The sequence below is a fragment of the Neofelis nebulosa genome, chromosome 16 (assembly GCF_028018385.1).
Source record: "Neofelis nebulosa isolate mNeoNeb1 chromosome 16, mNeoNeb1.pri, whole genome shotgun sequence".
NCBI lineage: Eukaryota > Metazoa > Chordata > Mammalia > Carnivora > Felidae > Neofelis > Neofelis nebulosa.
Genome location: NC_080797.1, coordinates 11,301,745 through 11,317,685, shown reverse-complemented (window position 1 = coordinate 11,317,685; position 15,941 = coordinate 11,301,745). Strand labels below are relative to the sequence as shown.

The window sequence follows — 15,941 nt, the reverse complement described above, 5'->3', positions numbered from 1 at the left end:
GAGAGTGAGAAAAGCAGGGGCAAGAAGGGGTCAGGAGGTCTTGGCTGACAGATCTGGAACTTGGGATCTCATTCTAAGGGCCCTAGGGAGCCAAGGAAGGTGCTTCCATGGGAGGTGGTGTGGTCAGATATGAATGTTAGAAAGTACTCTCCGGGGCCTGGATGGAGTAGGAGGTGAGGGGCTGGCTGGAGGCCAGGGATGCAGGGAGGGCTGGGGCTGTATGGGCAGCTGTCGTGGGAGATTCACGAACAGGTGAGAAGGTCGGTATGTGCTTTGGATCTTGACTTTTCTATAGTCAGGATGGACCACCTGGTCGTTTGGCATAGGATATGGCAATTATATTGTAACACAGGGGGTCGTTACGTGGGCTTTCCTGGGACACATGGGAAGCACGTGAGAGGGGTGCCCATCGGGGGTGGGGCCCTGGCAGGAACAACCTTCCAAGAGGCCCAGGAGAATCTGTTTGTGGCCCAGATCCTGCGCTTCATGGGCGACCCCCACCTGTATGGCGCCCAGGAAAATGTCTTCGGGAACTACATTGTGCAGAAGGGTCTGGCGGTGCCCGAACTTCGGGATGAGATCTTGGCACAGCTGGCCAACCAGGTGTGGCGCAACCCCAGCACCCACAATGCTGAGCGGGGCTGGCTCTTACTGGCTACCTGCCTCAGTGGCTTTGCACCTTCATCGCGCCTCAACAAGTACCTGCTCAAGTGAGTGGAACCGGGCAGGGCCAGGGCATGGGGACGGTGACACTGGCATGAGACCCTGGGCTGGGATGTTAAAGGGCCGGCCAGGAGTGAGGTCTCTGTGCTTGGAAGCTGAGGCATGGGGGGGCCGGTCAGGGGCTGTTCTCTTTCTCTCTTGGGCTCAGAGGAAGAAAGAAGGGCAGGTCTTCACTATGGAGAGTAGGGCTCAGCTAAAACTGGATAAAGGATTTGCAGAGCTCAGAGGGTGGCAAGACCGGGGTGTGGGGAGTTTGGGAAAAAGGCACTGATCTCATGTCATGGGAGTAGAGCGTGTCTGGACTCGAGAGAGTCTGGGTTCAAATCCCAACTCAACCTATAAAGCGTTGTAATTGCTATGTGAGCGAGGTTATTGTCAGCATCCTGATGGTATTGATAATGATGATGAGGCCGATGATGATGATGATGATGATGATGATGTCACCCTGTTGGGTGAGAAGGATGATTTGCAAGAGAAAGAGCTCAGGCAGGCCCTGGGTGTAAACCCTAGCTCTGACACCTATCTGCTGTGTGTCCTGGGGCAACTCCCTGCCCTTCTCCGAGTCTCTTTCCTCGCCTGTAAATTAGGAATGGTAACAGGATCCACCTTACGGGGTGGGTGTGACCCTAAGAGCGTGCAGAGCTTCACCTGGGCTGTGTGCAGTAGGTGGGCAGCTCACTTGGTCAGTCTTGCTGCCAGGTTGGGACCACTGCCTTGCTGTGCGGGGCTTCCTGTGGGCACAGTTCTAGGTTCCTTCTTTCGGCCACTCTGGGCCTACTCCCTGCTGCTCCTGGCCAGGCCCAACAGCAGCAGGAAAGGGGACAGGAAGCCGGGTATGTGGATCACCTGCCCTGGCAGGGATCAGGCTTGTTGGTCCTGGGCCAAGCTGAACCCTCACGGTCATCTCCTGCATAAGGTGGGAACTTGGAGGCAGGCTCAGAGAGGGCAGATGACCGCACAGGGATGCTTGGTGAAGGAATGGAAGGCAGAGGCTTCCAGAGTCCAAGTTCTTGCCCATACCGTGCTGTAGCCCCCAGCCTGTCAATGACATTTTGCTCCAACAAGTTTTGGTGGGCCTTTCTGGAACCTCTTTGACCTATCCTTTGGATCTCTGTGCCGGCTTAAGATACTTCTGGTTAGCCTGGGACCCTTTCAGCTTAGTCCTAGAACTCTGGGATAGCCTGAGATCTTTTTTAGTCTATCCCCAGAACTCTGAGACTGACCAGAGGCCCTTTCAGCCTAGTCCTGGACCTCAGGGCTGTCCTGGGACCCTTTCAGTATCATCCCAGAGCTCTGGACCATAGCCCGGGACCCTTCTGATCTAGCCTCAGAGCTGGGGCCTTCTCACTTTCTCCTTAGAGCTCTGGACTAGCCTGGGCCTCCGTCAGACTAGACTTAGAATCCCTGTCTATCCTGGCCTAGCCACAGATCCCTCTTCATCCTGGTTCCAACTCTTACCCCTCAGGTTTGTGTCTGATTATGGGCGGAATGGCTTCCAGGCTGTGTGTCAACACCGCCTCATGCAGGCCATGGGCCGGGCCCAACAGCAGGGTTCTGGGGCAGCCCGCACCTTTCCCCCGACCCAGCTCGAGTGGATAGCAACCCAGGAGAAGGCCAACATGGCGTTGGATGTGGGCTGCTTCAACGGTGAGCTGTCCTCTCCACACCTTGTGCTGCCTTCCCTTCTCCCTCTATCCTGCACAAAGGGGCACCTGGAGTCCACGGGCCCCAGTAGAAGCCGTGGGATGTTCTGGAGTGGGGAGGAGCCCTCTGGGTGTGGCTCTGGAAAGAGGTCAGCATGTGGGTGTGGGGGCTGGACCTAGAATGGGGGAAGGGAGCTGGGGCTTCGAGGATGCGGATCCAGGGTCCAGGACAAGCGTGGGGAGGCCTAAGAGCAGGGTGCAGGTGGGGGAGCAGTAGGCCTGGACCTCAGATGCATCCTGGCTGAGCCCAGCACCTGCTGCTCCCCCAGGTGACCAGTTCTCCTGCCCGGTGCACTCCTGGAGCACGGGGGAAGAAGTGGCTGGAGACATTCTGAGGCACAGGTCGGCACCTGTAACGCCCCACCTAGAACATGCTTGTGAACCTGGGAAGGAGGGAGGGGAGGGGCAGAACACCAGATCCCCCGTGGGGTCCGCTGTGGTCATGCTTGGGGTCTGGCTTATGTCCCAGGGTTTTCCTAGGCAGTACCTGTTGGCTGCATCCCTCATTTCTGTCCCTCCATGTGCTGTCACCAGGGGGCTGACAGATGGCTGGCGTGGCTGGACAGTGGCCATGAAGAAGGGGGTCCAGTGGGCAGAGCTGGCAGGCCATGACTACGTGCTGGACCTGGTGGCGGATCTAGAGCTGCTCAGGGATTTCCCGAGACAGAAGTCTTACTTCATTGTGGGTGCAGAAGGGCCCGTGGCCGGCAGGGGCGGCCCCAGAGCGTAGGTGGCTACCTGAACCCTTCGTGCAGATGGCCTCTCCCAGCGCAGTGCTCCCCTCCCAACTGCTGGCTAGGAGCTGAGTTCTAAACCTAGGCTTTAAGGAATCTCTGCACCCGATGTGGGGCTCAAACTCACAACCCTGAGCCCTAGAGTGAGATGCTCTCCTGCCTGAGCCAGCCAGGCACCCCATTTTTTTTTTTTTAAATTTTTTTTTTTCAACATTTTTTATTTATTTTTGGGACAGAGAGAGACAGAGCATGAACGGGGGAGGGGCAGAGAGAGAGGGAGACACAGAATCGGAAACAGGCTCCAGGCTCCGAGCCATCGGCCCAGAGCCTGACGCGGGGCTCGAACTCACGGACCGCGAGATCGTGACCTGGCTGAAGTCGGACGCTTAACCGACTGCGCCACCCAGGCGCCCCAGGCACCCCATTTTTAAAGGAGAGTCAGCCGTTTCCAGGGCCCAGAGGAGAACATGGTGGTGGTGGTGGTGGGGGGTGATTCTGGGAGGGCCATGATCTCGCGGGAGGTCAGCTGCTCCTTGTCCCCCCTTCCCTACAGGGTGTTTGGGAACAGCTGGGACTCAGACTCGGACACTCCCACCAGACCGGAGCCCCAGGGACATGTGCCCAAAGTGGCTGACTCCGATGGGTACTGCAGCCACAATGAGGACCGTACAAATGGGGAGACTGGGGCCCGGAGAGGGACAGCGACCCACCAAGGTCAACCAGCAGTGGTCACTGTCTCTGGTGGGGAGGGATCCTGGGGGCTGTACAGGGTGATCAGCAGGAGAAAATAACTTGACTTTTCTATCTCCCTCACACACCAGACTCAGACAGCCTTGGAGAACCCTCTGTGCCCCACAAGGGACTGGACTGCTACCTGGACAGCCTCTTCGACCCCGTGCTGTCCTACGGGGATGCGGTAGGCTTGGGATGGGATGTTTGCAGACAGCTGGGACCACATGTACACATCAAGTCACACACCCGCAGGGTGACACAGGAGCCTCTCCCAGCCAGGGCCTGGGAGTGGTTTGTCTCGTCTGGGTCTCCTGGGGGCCAAAGGAGGGTGTCCTCATGGCTAGGGAGGCTCCTGGCTGGGACCCCAGAGGGACCCGTGGCTGAAGGTTCAGCCCCCTCCTCTGGTGAGAGCCAGCCCCCTCAGGCACCCTTACTCATTCTGGGAACTCCCAGGAGCCCCTGCGTGGCATGATATGTGGCCCTGAGCAGGGTACAGCTCCTCTTTGAACCTGTTTACTCCTCCGTGGAGGGCAGAATGGGCTGGGGGTTTGCAAGGCTGTGGGGGTACTGCCTGGGATGCTGCAGGGGCAGAGGCTGGGCGTGGAGCAGACACTGGGCTGGCGGGAGGCCCCCGGGACAGAGGAGGTGGCCGGTGTCAGGTGCCCGTTGCCTTGGAACCTCGGGAGTATGGCATTGCGGCAGACACTTGAGCCATCTGCTGTCCCCAGGACCTGGAGAAGCCAACAGCCATTGCCTACCGCATGAAAGGGGGAGGCCGGCCTGGCGAAAGTGGCAGCAGCAGCACTGAAGACCCCCCCAGGAGACCCCCAGAGCCAAAGCCAAAGCCAAAGCCAAGTCAGTGCCTACCGCCAGGGTGGTTCCAGGGTTGGGCAAAGAGGAGCCCCCCCCCCCCCCCCGCTGGTTCTCGGGGCTCCTTCACAGGCGAGAATGGGGGCAGCCATGGGTGTGGTGGGGGCGAGTCAACGGCAGGGTGGGGGTTAGATAGGGAATTCCACTTCCCTCCATCTCTCACCCCTTGGGATCTACGCCCTCCGACTTGGCTCCCCCAGTCCCAGGCCTGGATGCCTCCACGCTGGCTCTGCAGCAGGCCTTCATCCACAAGCAGGCCGTGCTACTGGTGAGTGCCGGCTGGGCTGCGGGAGGTGCCCTGAGCACGGGCCCGCCTGGTCACCGCCATCACCTCTTCCCAGGCCCGGGAGATGACCCTGCAGGCCATGGCACTCCAGCAGCGGCCCCTGAGTCCCGCCCCAAGGCCCTTGCTCCCAGAGGTGAGCCCGGCTTGCCCAGGTGAGCACTGCGCTGCTCCAGGGCATCATGGTGCCTCTCTGAGCCCATCCTGGGCAAGCACGGGGTCCCTGAGAACGGGCTGATGTGTCCCAGGAAGCGCACCTTCTTCCCTGTTCTCTGCAGAAACCCCTAGCGCCAGAGGCATGGCCGAAGTTTGTAGGCACGGGACCCCCAGCCAAACCCGTGCTCCTGCGCTCCACTCCAAAGCCCTTGGCCCCGGCCCCTCTGGCCAAGGCCCCAAGAGCCCCCACCAAGCCCGTGGCTGCCCCCATTCTAGCTCAGGACCGGGCTTGTCCAGAAACCTGTGAGTGTCCCATCCCAGCAGTGGGGGCTTCCCAGGACAGGACTGGGGGTGTGGTTGTGCTCCTTGTGGCCTTATCCTGTCCCCGCCCCTTGCCCACAGCTTCGCCCTGCCCGGAGCTGGTCCGGTATTCAACACTCAACTCGGAGCACTTCCCGCAGCCCACACAGCAGATCAAGAACATCGTGAGGCAGTACCAGCATCCTCCCCGGGGAGGCCGGCCCGAGGCCCTCAGGTCAGCTGTGCCCCGACCCCAGCCCTCCAGCCCTCTGGATGAGTGGCCTCCTCACCGTGCCTGAGTGCCCATTAGCAGTGTGGCCGTCTACCCAGTTAGCAGCAACCTTTAGGGAGTGAGTTTGTTTATGATCTAGATGAGCCCTTTAGGCAGAGGGGAAGGCCCAGACTGCTGCTCTCTAGGCTGTGCTGTGTGATCTCAGGCCAGTCTCTGATCCTCTCTGGGTTCTCATGTGTAATGATGGGGGTCGGGGGAGGGGGGTGGAGGAAGAATTCCCTATCATAGGAATTTGTGGCTGGGAAGAAGAAACTCATGTCCAATCCACCAGGAAGGATGGCGGAAAGGTGTTCGTGAAGCGGCCAGACCCCCACGAGGAGGCGCTGATGATCCTCAAGGGGCAGATGGGCCACCCGGCGGCAGCCTCTGGCAGCCAGGTGAGGGGCGGTTTCTGGCTGGGCCCAAGCAGAGCAAAAGACAAAGCGGGGCCTTGGAGAGCTTCAGCAACCAGCTGCCCCCACGAGCTAAGACCTGTTGCCCCCTGAGCGCTCTCTTTGTGGTGGGGACAGGTGCCTAGAGAGGCCGTGGCCTTGGTGAAGCCAGTGACCAGCACACCACGGCCATCCATAGGACCCACTCCAGGTGAGGGGCCAGGAGGGGAGGAGGGGCAAAAGGGCTGCTGTCCGAGTGTATGAGGAAGCCTGTGTGAGCACAGGTGAGTCCTGGGCTACATGTCAGTGGCGTGCGTGTGTCTGTGTCCCCGAGCCCACGTGGAAGTACCAGGTGGACACTTGTGTAAGTAGGCCAGCACTTAAATAACACTGACTTCAGGCCAGGCCCACTCTGGCCTCACTGAATCCTCACTAAAATCTTTCAAGGAAGTACTAGTTTTGTCTATATGTTACAGATGGAAAACAGACGCAGGGAGGTTAGTGACTTGACCATGATCACACAGTTCAAAAGTGTCAGATCAAGTGTCTAAACCAGCCCTCCTAGCATCACCATTGGAACCCTAATCTTTACGTTCTCTGCCTATGGTAACTACAGTGAATCTTAACGGATGTAAATCAGCTCGCATCATGTCCTTGCCAGAAATTCTCCCGTGACTCTAAGGATGAACTCCAGACTCCTCACTATGGCCTATGAGACCCTGCATGATCTGCCCACCTTCCCAACCTCATCCCTTCCCACTATCCCCTTGGCACACACAGTTCCTGGAACACAGCAAGCCCACTCCTACCTCAGGGCCTTTGCACTTGCTCTGCTTAGAATGCTCTTCCTCAAAAGATCGTTGCATGCCTTCTCATCGTTCCAGTCTTGGCTCAGTGTCTTCTCAGAGAGGTACGCCAGATCACCGAGACCAAAGGGTCCTCACAGACCAGCCCCTAGACTCTTTCCCAGCTAGCCCACATTTATTTCCAGCCCAGCTCCTAGAATTGAGAGCTTTGTTGTTTCTTAATTGTCTGTTCTACCTACACCTATCACGAGACTTTAAACACAAGGGCGGGCTCTTTGTCTATAACATTCACCGTGGTACCCCCAGCCTTTAGCACAGACCTGCTGCATATACAAGGGTGTTGCGTGTATGTGTCAAATGAAGGACTGAGCCAGGGTTGAGTGGTAGGATTGTACAGGTGTGCCCTCAGGATTGGTATGTGTGCAGCCTGGGGTGTGGGAGAGCACCCAGCCCCCGCCCCTTCCCCGTCAAGGGTTCGCCCCTTTGTCCCCTTCCTCATCAGCCCTGCCTCTCTCACTCATGCCTGTCCCACTCACTGTGCTCCCCAGTGGCGCCTTCGCGGTCACTGGAGCCCCCCGAGGAACCCCTGCAGACGCGTCTGCACCGCCTAGTCAACCCCAACTACTACGGCTACCAGGATGCCCCCTGGCGGATCTTCTTGCGCAAAGAGGTACCCGGCCAGGGTGGAGCCAAAGCCGGGGCTGATGGGGGCAGGGCCCCCTCCCTAGCAGAGAGCGGGGAGGAGGGGCAGGAGTGGGGGCACTGGAGCCTGGTCTGAGCCAGAGGGCAGAGTCAGAGCCAGGGGCCCTGGTGGTATGGAGCCAGCCGTATCTGGCTGGGGGTGGGGCCGAGTGTGAGGCACAGTGAGGGGACTATCCAGAGGGCCTCACGGGAGCCCCGATCCCACAGGTGTTTTACCCCAAGGACAGCTACAGCCACCCTGTGCAGCTGGACCTCTTGTTCCGGCAGGTGAGGACTTCTCTTCCCTTTCTGGCTCGGTGTACTCATCAGGGCAATGGGTACATAGACTAGCCGTCTGCCGATTTCACTTTTGTACTCTTAGGTTTGGGGTCCTTGACCACAGTGAGGATGGGAGGTTGTTCTAGTGAATTTCCCACCCTCATGGACAAGGTCAGCAAGCCCACGGTTCGATTTAACCAGACACACGGATTGTCTGCGTTAGATGGGACTCCGAAGTCAAATCCGAGCCCTACCATGTGGATGAGGAGACTGAGGCCTAGGAAGGGCAGCACTGGTTGTGGAAAAGAGGAGAAAGGGGAGGGTCCTTAGTAAACGAGATCTGATTCACACAGATGACCCCACTGCTCTACCAATAGGACCCTCTACATTCCCACTCACCCTGGAACCGTGCAGCCTGAGTTCCCAGCTGGGGTGAGGGGGGTCCCACGAGCTCCCTGCGTTTGGCCCCTTCCCACAGATCGTCCACGACACGCTGTCCGAGGCCTGCGTGCGCATCTCCGAGGACGAGAGGCTCAAGATGAAGGCCCTGTTTGGTACCACAGGGGGAGGGAAGGGACGTTGCTGGCACAGCCAGCCAAAGCCAAGCCGGCCCTTTCCAGAGGACGGACCCAGCCCCATTTGCCTCCCAGACACCCCTGGCCTCTTCCATGGCCAGGCTGCCACTCTGAGTTCAGTTTCGCCTAACACAGCGTGTGGCCCTAGTCATCCTGTCTGTCCCTGGATCTCAGTTTCCCAGTGTAGGCAGTGAGGACACACTTTTCCAATACGTTCTTGCTGGGTGTCAGCCTCCCTCCCTGCAATGTGGGCTGGCGGGGGAGGGGAGAGACCCATCCCTGACCTGACCTGGCATCCCTCAGCCCAGAACCAGCTGGACACGCAGCGGCCGCTGGCAACAGAGAGTGTGAAGCGGGCCGTGGTCAGCACCGCACGCGACAGCTGGGAGGTCTACTTCTCCCGCCTCTTCCCAGCCACGGTGCGAGCCCCCTGCCAGCCCCTGCTCACCCAGAGGCTTCAGGGATGAGGCTAGGAGACTCTCACATGTCCCTTATCCCCACCCCAGGGCAGCGTGGGCACTGGCGTGCAGATCCTAGCTGTGTCCCACACGGGCATCAAACTCCTGCGGATGGTCAAGGGCAGCCGGGAGGCTGGTGGGCAGCTGCAGGTTTTGCGCACGTACAGGTGACCGGGAGGCAGGCAGGCGAGAATGGGGTCAGCTGGAGACGGGGTTAGCGGACTGGCATTAGCATCTCCTCACTGACTCTTTCCCAGCCAGTTACCGAGTGCCTGTGATGTGCCAGGCTCTGTGCCAAGCCCTATAAGCAAGCCCATTTTAGAGATGGGGAAACCGAGGCTCGGTGAGAAAAGTTGCTCTCAGGTCGGCCAGGAAGCGGATGAGCTAGGAACCCATTACTACCCTCTCCTGCCTTTCAGACCACACCTCAGCCCTGCCCTCACAGAGCTCACTGTGCAGCGAACGGTGTCTGTGTTGTGAACAGCCAAATTTTAGTGCAGCCGGGAAGGGAAGGGTGTTCTGACATAAGGCCTCACTGAGTCCTTGGGCCCCCTCCCCTGCCAGCAGCCCCTTTTGTTCTCTGTCACACAAGGACAGGAGTAGAGCCTTGTTCATCGGTCGCGTGAAAGATGCAGAGAACTTGGTCAGTGGGTGAAAGAGATACGTGTGTGGGCAAAACCAGCGGGGTTGGATCAAGAGGCAAAAACAAAAAGAAAGAGAGAAAGGCAAAGGGTAGTGAGGGCTGGAGTGTCAGTTCAAAGGGTGATGAGAAGTGAGCTGGAGCCACAGGCAGGATGGGGAGGGGAGGCTGGGCAAGTTCTCAGGTCCCCCGGTGGCAGGGGCAGGGGGGCTGAGGCGGGGCTGGGCTTTGAGAATGGTACAGGGCAGAATGAGAAGGATGGGTGGGGAGGAGGGCACCTCTGGCCAGGGAGCCCTGCCTTCATGCCACTTTCCCGTCCTCCAGCTTTGCGGATATCCTGTTTGTGACCATCCCCTCCCAGAACATGCTGGAGTTCAACTTGGCCAGCGAGAAGGTCATCCTCTTCTCAGCCCGAGCCCACCAGGTCAAGACCCTGGTGGATGACTTCATCCTGGAGCTGAAGAAGGTCAGGATCGCCCTACAGATGCCCCCCTCCTCAGGTGCTGGGCCCCTGGCCCCAGTGGGGAAGGTGGGGCCAGGGGCCTCACCATCAGGTGAGGGATGGAATGGGTAAGCCCTGTGCATGGACTCTGGGGCCTGGGTTCATCTGATTCAGGTCTCCAGTGGTTTACATGGCCCCCCTTCTACTTGTACAACGCCCTTTCCTCTCTCACCTGGGGAATGTTCCCTTCCCTGATGAATCAGGAAGGAATACCTATGGAGGAGAGGAGCAGGGGAGTGGCCCCAGGCTTCTGGGAGGAGGGGGATGGGACTGCAGCCCCTCACCCTGCCCCTGGCTGACGCAGGACTCAGACTACGTGGTCGCAGTGAGGAACTTCCTGCCCGAGGACCCGGCCCTGCTGGCCTTCCACAAGGGCGACATCATTCATCTGCAGCCCCTGGAGCCACCTCGAATGGGTCAGGGCCGTGGGACAGAGCGGGTACGGGAGGGGGAGGCTGGGCAAGGGGGCCTCCCTCCAGGTGCTGATATAGACTTCACCCCCAGGCTACAGTGCCGGATGCGTGGTCCGCAAGAAGGTCGTGTACTTGGAGGAGCTGCGGCGCAGAGGCCCTGACTTTGGTGGATATCCCCGATCCCCCCGGTCCGGTCTCCAATGCTCCCAAACCTGGAAAAGCTAAACAGTCTGCCCCGGTTTCATGCACTCACACCGCAGATGCTCCGTGGGGGTTTCTCGGTGCCCCAGGGGGGTCTGGCCCAGCCAGGTCTCCTCGGGTGCCTGCTCTGGCCAGCCAGGTCCTCCTGGTGGCCACCTAGCCCAGCTCTCTGCCTCCATATCTGGATGTGGGGTCTCCATGAGTATTTTGTGTTCCCACGCATGTGGCCCAGGTCTCTCTCTCTCTGCCTGGGAGTCTACAAGCATCGTGTTTTCTGCTCCATCTCCCGCTGAGGGAATGTCTTCCCTTCCCCTGTTTCCTGTCTACAGATAGGCTCTGTGACATGCCTCCCTCACAGAGCACTGTGGCAGGGTCAAGAAGGTGCTCGAGTATACCTAGAGGGTCCCCTGAGTCCCAAGACGAGACCCTCCTGTTTGTCTCAGACCCTTTACCTCCCCCCCCCCCCCACCCCAGGCTGGAGGTTTGGGACCATCCACGGGCGTGTGGGCCGCTTCCCTTCTGAGCTGGTGCAGCCTGCGGCCGCCCCTGACTTCCTGCAGTTGCCAGCCGAGCCTGGCCGGGGCCGTGCTGCTGCGGTGGCCGCTGCGGTGGCCTCCACGGCTGCCGCACGGGAGGTGGGCCGCAGGAGGGAGGTGAGACCGGCAGGGCCAGGTGATGGGGCTGAGACGGCGGAGGTGGGTGGGTGGTGGTCAGCCCGAATGTGGAGGTGGACAGGAGCAAGGTCGTCCTGGCCGGGACAGGGCAAACTTGGTAGGGTTAGCCAGATGTGTGACCCATGGCATCCCACCAGAGGGGGTTGGAGGTGTGGCCAAATGGGGTAAGGATGGTGGGGGTCAGCAGAAGGGTTGTGATGAGGCCCGTGGGGCAGGACCAGCCTGGGGGCCAGCAGGTGGTCGACCTGGGAGGGGGTGGGGCCAGCCGAATGGGGCAGGGTCAGCCTTGTGGAATGGAACCAGTGAGGGGCGGAGTGAGGTAAAACTAAGAAGTGAGGGGCAGGGTCAGCTAGGACTAAGCAGCTGGGGAGGCCAACCCCAGGATGGGATGTGTATGGGGGGGGTGGGGGCAGATGTGGCAGGGCTGGGGGGCAGGGGGTCAGCTGGACATGTGGTAGGTGTGACCAGGCAGAGGGTGCCAGGACAAGTGAATGGGGGTGGGGCCAGATCAGGTGGGGTGGGGGGCAGCCTGAGAGGGTCTGGCCAGAGTCATCCTTGAGTGTGACCGGGTGTGGCAGGGCAGGCCCTCTGAGCTCTGGCCCTCCCGCAGGGTCCCCCAGTCAGGGCTGGCTCCCCTGACCGTGCGGAGGACGGCCTGACTCTCCCACCGTACACGATGCTTGAGTTTGCCCAGAAGTATTTCCGAGACCCTCAGAGGAGACCCCAGTGAGTGGTTGGCCCTACCCCTTATCCACACTCTGAGGAGGGGAGGGTCTTTCTGGGGCTTCTCCCAGCCATCCAAGGCGGGGAGACCCCACTTCTGGCAGGGGGATGAGAAACCACCCCGATGTGAGGTCCGCCTGCGGCCTCCGCTTCTGGGAGCCATGGGAGCCTTCGTGCCTGGTTGACTGACATTGGGTCAAGAACATTCTGTGTGGGAAAAGGATGTAGCCAAAGGCTCGGAGACAAGACTTGTCAGTAGCACCTGTTTCCTGTTGCAGGGATGGCCTCAGGCTGAAATCCAAGGAGGGTCGGGAGTCTAGAACCTTGGAAGACATGCTTTGCTTCACCAAGGTGTCCAGCCCCAGGCCTGTTTCCCCATCTGTAAAATGATGACGCCAGAGCCCCCTCCCAGGCCCCTCGGGCAAACAGTCTTATCCTCAGTGGGACCCCTCCCAGCCCTCAGCAGCCTAAGGGCCTGGATTCCTCCCAGGAGCAGCATCCCTCCCACTGTCAAGCCTGTCTCCTTTTTTGTGAGGGGGACTCTCCTGTCTCGTGTGGCCCTCCTCTTTCTGACTTGTCCGTCCGCCATCATGACACGGACCCTCCCTCCCCCCACAGACCCCGCTCCAGGAATCTCTCATCGAGCTCAGCGACAGCAGCCTCAACAAGATGGCCACCGACATGTTCCTAGGTGTGGGGTTGGGACTGTGGCCAGGGCCTTGGGTCAGGGGGGATCCAGCACTGTGTGACCCTGCTCATCCCGCTTCTGTGGCCCTCAGAGTCTTCCCCTCTCCTCAACTCAGACCTGGGGACCCTTTAAGGGAAGAGGAGCCTCCCAGCTGCCTTTGGCCATGGCCTCCCAGGGACAGACCCAACCTTGGGATGCCCTGGGGTGAGTGGGCAGCTGGGTGTCTGGTGGCCTGAGTGGGACAGGTCTTTCCTACAGCTGTGATGAGGTTCATGGGCGATGCCCCGCTGAAGGGCCAGAGCGAACTGGACGTGCTTTACACCCTCCTGAAGGTCAGTCCAGCCGATTTTGTCAGATGCTTCCTTTCCTGCTGTGTGGCTCAGTTTCCCCATCTGTCAACCAAAGTTTCAGGACACGGGTGTGGGAAGCCCAGAGAGGAGTACATCCTGCAGGTGGGGTGGGGGCTGGGGAAGGGACCTCAGGCTTCTCTCCAGGTGCTCACCCTGTTCTCGTGTGCCTGATGTGTGTGGTGTGGGCCCTGGCATGGCCTTGGCATGTGACCTGGCCTGCCCTCCTTCAGCTGTGTGGCGACCATGAAGTCATGCGGGACGAGTGTTACTGCCAGGTTGTGAAGCAGATCACAGACAACACCAGCACCAAGCAGTGAGTGAGCTGGGCCTTTACCTCTGCCCTCTTGTCCCCACTCTGTGTCCTTGCTCTAGGAGGGGCCAGTTCAGCCTCTCACCTGCCCAGGCCTTCCCTCCTGATTCTCCCCCCTCATTCTCTCCTTCACTCAGTAGGCAGAGTACATGTACTTGGAATTGCCGGGTCTGGGACAAGACCCGTTGTCCTCTGAGAAGCCGTTGTCCTCTGAGCTTCAGTTTCCTCCTTTGTAAAATGGCAGGAGTAATGTGTATGTCCAGGTTCCTGGTTGCACGCGACAGAAACCCAGTTCAAGCTGGTTTAAGCAAAAGAGTTCAGGTGACTAAAAAGTCCAAACGTGGATTCAGGCATAGCTGGATCCAAGGGTCATTAGGAAGCAGTCTTTCTCTATATTCCGGATCTGCTTCTCTCTGTGTTGGTAGCATTCTTAAGTAGTATCTCCAATATGCTGGTAAGATACCAGCTCTGGAGACACATTTTCCAGCTCAGTAATCCTAGGGAAAGCAAGATTGACCCAATATTTGTAGCAAAAATGACCCAATCCAATCTTATTGGCTTACTTGGTCCCGTGGCCATTCCTGAGTCAACCACAATGGCTGGAGGATACAGAGATTTGATTGGCTGGTACTGGACCAAATATTTGTCCCTAAACCAATCACCATATCCAAAGGAAGACCGAACCCTTAATTGGCCAGACCTGGACCAGACCCTACCACTACTCCTCACAGTCCCAGCAGGCACCCCCTTGCCCTCCTTCAAGGACCTTCACCCAGGAGCCTCCACAGAGGGATTCTACCGGGGAATCCTTGTGGGGTGTGTGTGTGCGTGTGTGTGTGTGTGTGTGTGTGTGTGTGTGTGCACGCGTGCGTGCATGTCCGGTATGTCACGTCAAGGGCCTCATCTCCTACTTTCCCTGTCTCCCACCCTGGCTTCCCGAGCAGATCGTACCTCCTGCATGGCTTTGGGGCCCACCCGCCCTCCTCTCACTGGCCAAGGAGGAGCATCCTCACAAGACAGGAGCTGCCCGAGAGCCAAAGAACTCCAGCCCAGTCCTGGAGACTCCTGGCATGGCCCTCCAGGGCTGTGGCCACCCGCAGTGTGTCCCTGTGTGTGTGTTCCTGCAGGGACAGCTGCCAGCGAGGCTGGAGGCTGCTGTATATCGTGGCTGCCTACCACAGCTGCTCCGAGGTCCTCCAGCCACACCTTGTTCGCTTCCTCCAAGATGTGAGCCGGACTCCGGGCCTGCCCTTCCAGGGTGAGGGGCCAGTGAGTGGTGACCCAGGGCTTCGGGCCTGTCTTCATGGGGATTGGCTGGGAAGCCAGCCGCGGGCGGAAACGCAGAGGGCTTGGTCCCTCACATGCGCATGTTTACTAGTATTAATTCTGTCCCCAAACACTTGCAGGGGTCCCACAGGGGCTGATGTGATGGGTTATCCGATCTAACGCAGACAGTGGCATGTCAGGGAAGACTTCCTGGAGGAGGTGTGGCCCTGGGTAGTGAGCACATGGAAGGGATTTCTAGGTGGACTGAGTGGCAGGAGCAAAGGCCTAGAAGTGGGCATGTGTGGCATGTGGGAGAAGGAAGGAGGTGGCAGGGCCTGGAGTATGGGGTGAGGCCCTGCTTCTCTGGCCACTGCAAATCAACAAGGGTCTTGGGTGGGTCTGGGCAGGGGTGAGGCCCAGCCGGTGGCAGGGTCTCAGCCTCTCTACTCTAAAAGTATGGAGGGAAGGGGCCGGTCCTCGGCCTTACCCCCACCCTTGTTTCCGAAGCAACCCCTGGATTTCCCCTTAAAAACGTTTAGGGCTCTGTGGTCCTCATGGGAGTCATGAAGAAGATAGGAAACCTCAATTTGTCTGCCTCTGAATCCTTCTCTCTCTCTTTTTTTTTTTTTCAGTTTATTTATTTTGAGAGCGTGCACACAAGCAAGGGAGGGGCACAGAGAGAGAGAGAAAGAGAGAAAGAATCCTAAACAGTCTCTGTGCTGTCAGCACAGAGCCCTATGTGTAGCTCGATCCCATGAATCCCATGAGATCACGACCTGAGCCAAAACCAAGAGTCGGACACTTAACTGAAAGAGCCACCCAGGCGCTCCATGAATCATCCTCTTTGATTTGGTTAACATTCCCAGAGTCTAAGATGAATAGACCCAACTCCATGAGGCAGGGCTCCCAGACCCATGAAGACAGCAGAACGTGCCCTAGAACTCTTGCCTCGACCTCCCCAGAGCAGGGTGAGGGCACATTTAATACAGAGAAACTTGGTGGACTCTTCTGCCCTGGACTCTGAGTGAGGGAGGGCAGTTGGCAAGGGGGTCTCAGCTGGCAGGGGCACAACCACATTACCATAGCCACGCAGCCTGTTGGGGACATACCCCCCCAGTCAACAGCTGCAGGTGACGGCTATTTCCAAGGCTCCTAGGCAGCCAAGGGGACTGTGGGCTAGCCAAAAGGCTTTAACCACGTGAGCTGTGGGT

The 15,941-nt window shown here is 58.9% G+C and overlaps 1 protein-coding gene across 1 annotated transcript in view; it reads left to right on the top strand.

Moving 5' to 3' along the window:
* The window catches only part of MYO15A (myosin XVA), a 52,138-nt gene that overhangs the window by 24,435 nt on the left and 11,762 nt on the right, over nt 1–15,941 (top strand). Inside the window, exons 28-55 of the mRNA XM_058703598.1 lie at nt 475–710; nt 2,189–2,370; nt 2,696–2,768; nt 2,961–3,152; nt 3,714–3,874; nt 3,982–4,076; nt 4,621–4,747; nt 4,963–5,030; nt 5,104–5,181; nt 5,324–5,504; nt 5,604–5,736; nt 6,065–6,170; nt 6,303–6,375; nt 7,519–7,640; nt 7,880–7,939; nt 8,409–8,484; nt 8,809–8,924; nt 9,012–9,130; nt 9,928–10,069; nt 10,410–10,521; nt 10,610–10,684; nt 11,194–11,372; nt 12,004–12,119; nt 12,395–12,467; nt 12,735–12,807; nt 13,063–13,136; nt 13,385–13,467; nt 14,592–14,722. Of these exons, the coding sequence (XP_058559581.1) occupies nt 475–710; nt 2,189–2,370; nt 2,696–2,768; nt 2,961–3,152; nt 3,714–3,874; nt 3,982–4,076; nt 4,621–4,747; nt 4,963–5,030; nt 5,104–5,181; nt 5,324–5,504; nt 5,604–5,736; nt 6,065–6,170; nt 6,303–6,375; nt 7,519–7,640; nt 7,880–7,939; nt 8,409–8,484; nt 8,809–8,924; nt 9,012–9,130; nt 9,928–10,069; nt 10,410–10,521; nt 10,610–10,684; nt 11,194–11,372; nt 12,004–12,119; nt 12,395–12,467; nt 12,735–12,807; nt 13,063–13,136; nt 13,385–13,467; nt 14,592–14,722 (3,256 nt within the window). The remainder of the gene's footprint in view (nt 1–474; nt 711–2,188; nt 2,371–2,695; nt 2,769–2,960; nt 3,153–3,713; nt 3,875–3,981; nt 4,077–4,620; nt 4,748–4,962; nt 5,031–5,103; nt 5,182–5,323; nt 5,505–5,603; nt 5,737–6,064; nt 6,171–6,302; nt 6,376–7,518; nt 7,641–7,879; nt 7,940–8,408; nt 8,485–8,808; nt 8,925–9,011; nt 9,131–9,927; nt 10,070–10,409; nt 10,522–10,609; nt 10,685–11,193; nt 11,373–12,003; nt 12,120–12,394; nt 12,468–12,734; nt 12,808–13,062; nt 13,137–13,384; nt 13,468–14,591; nt 14,723–15,941) is intronic.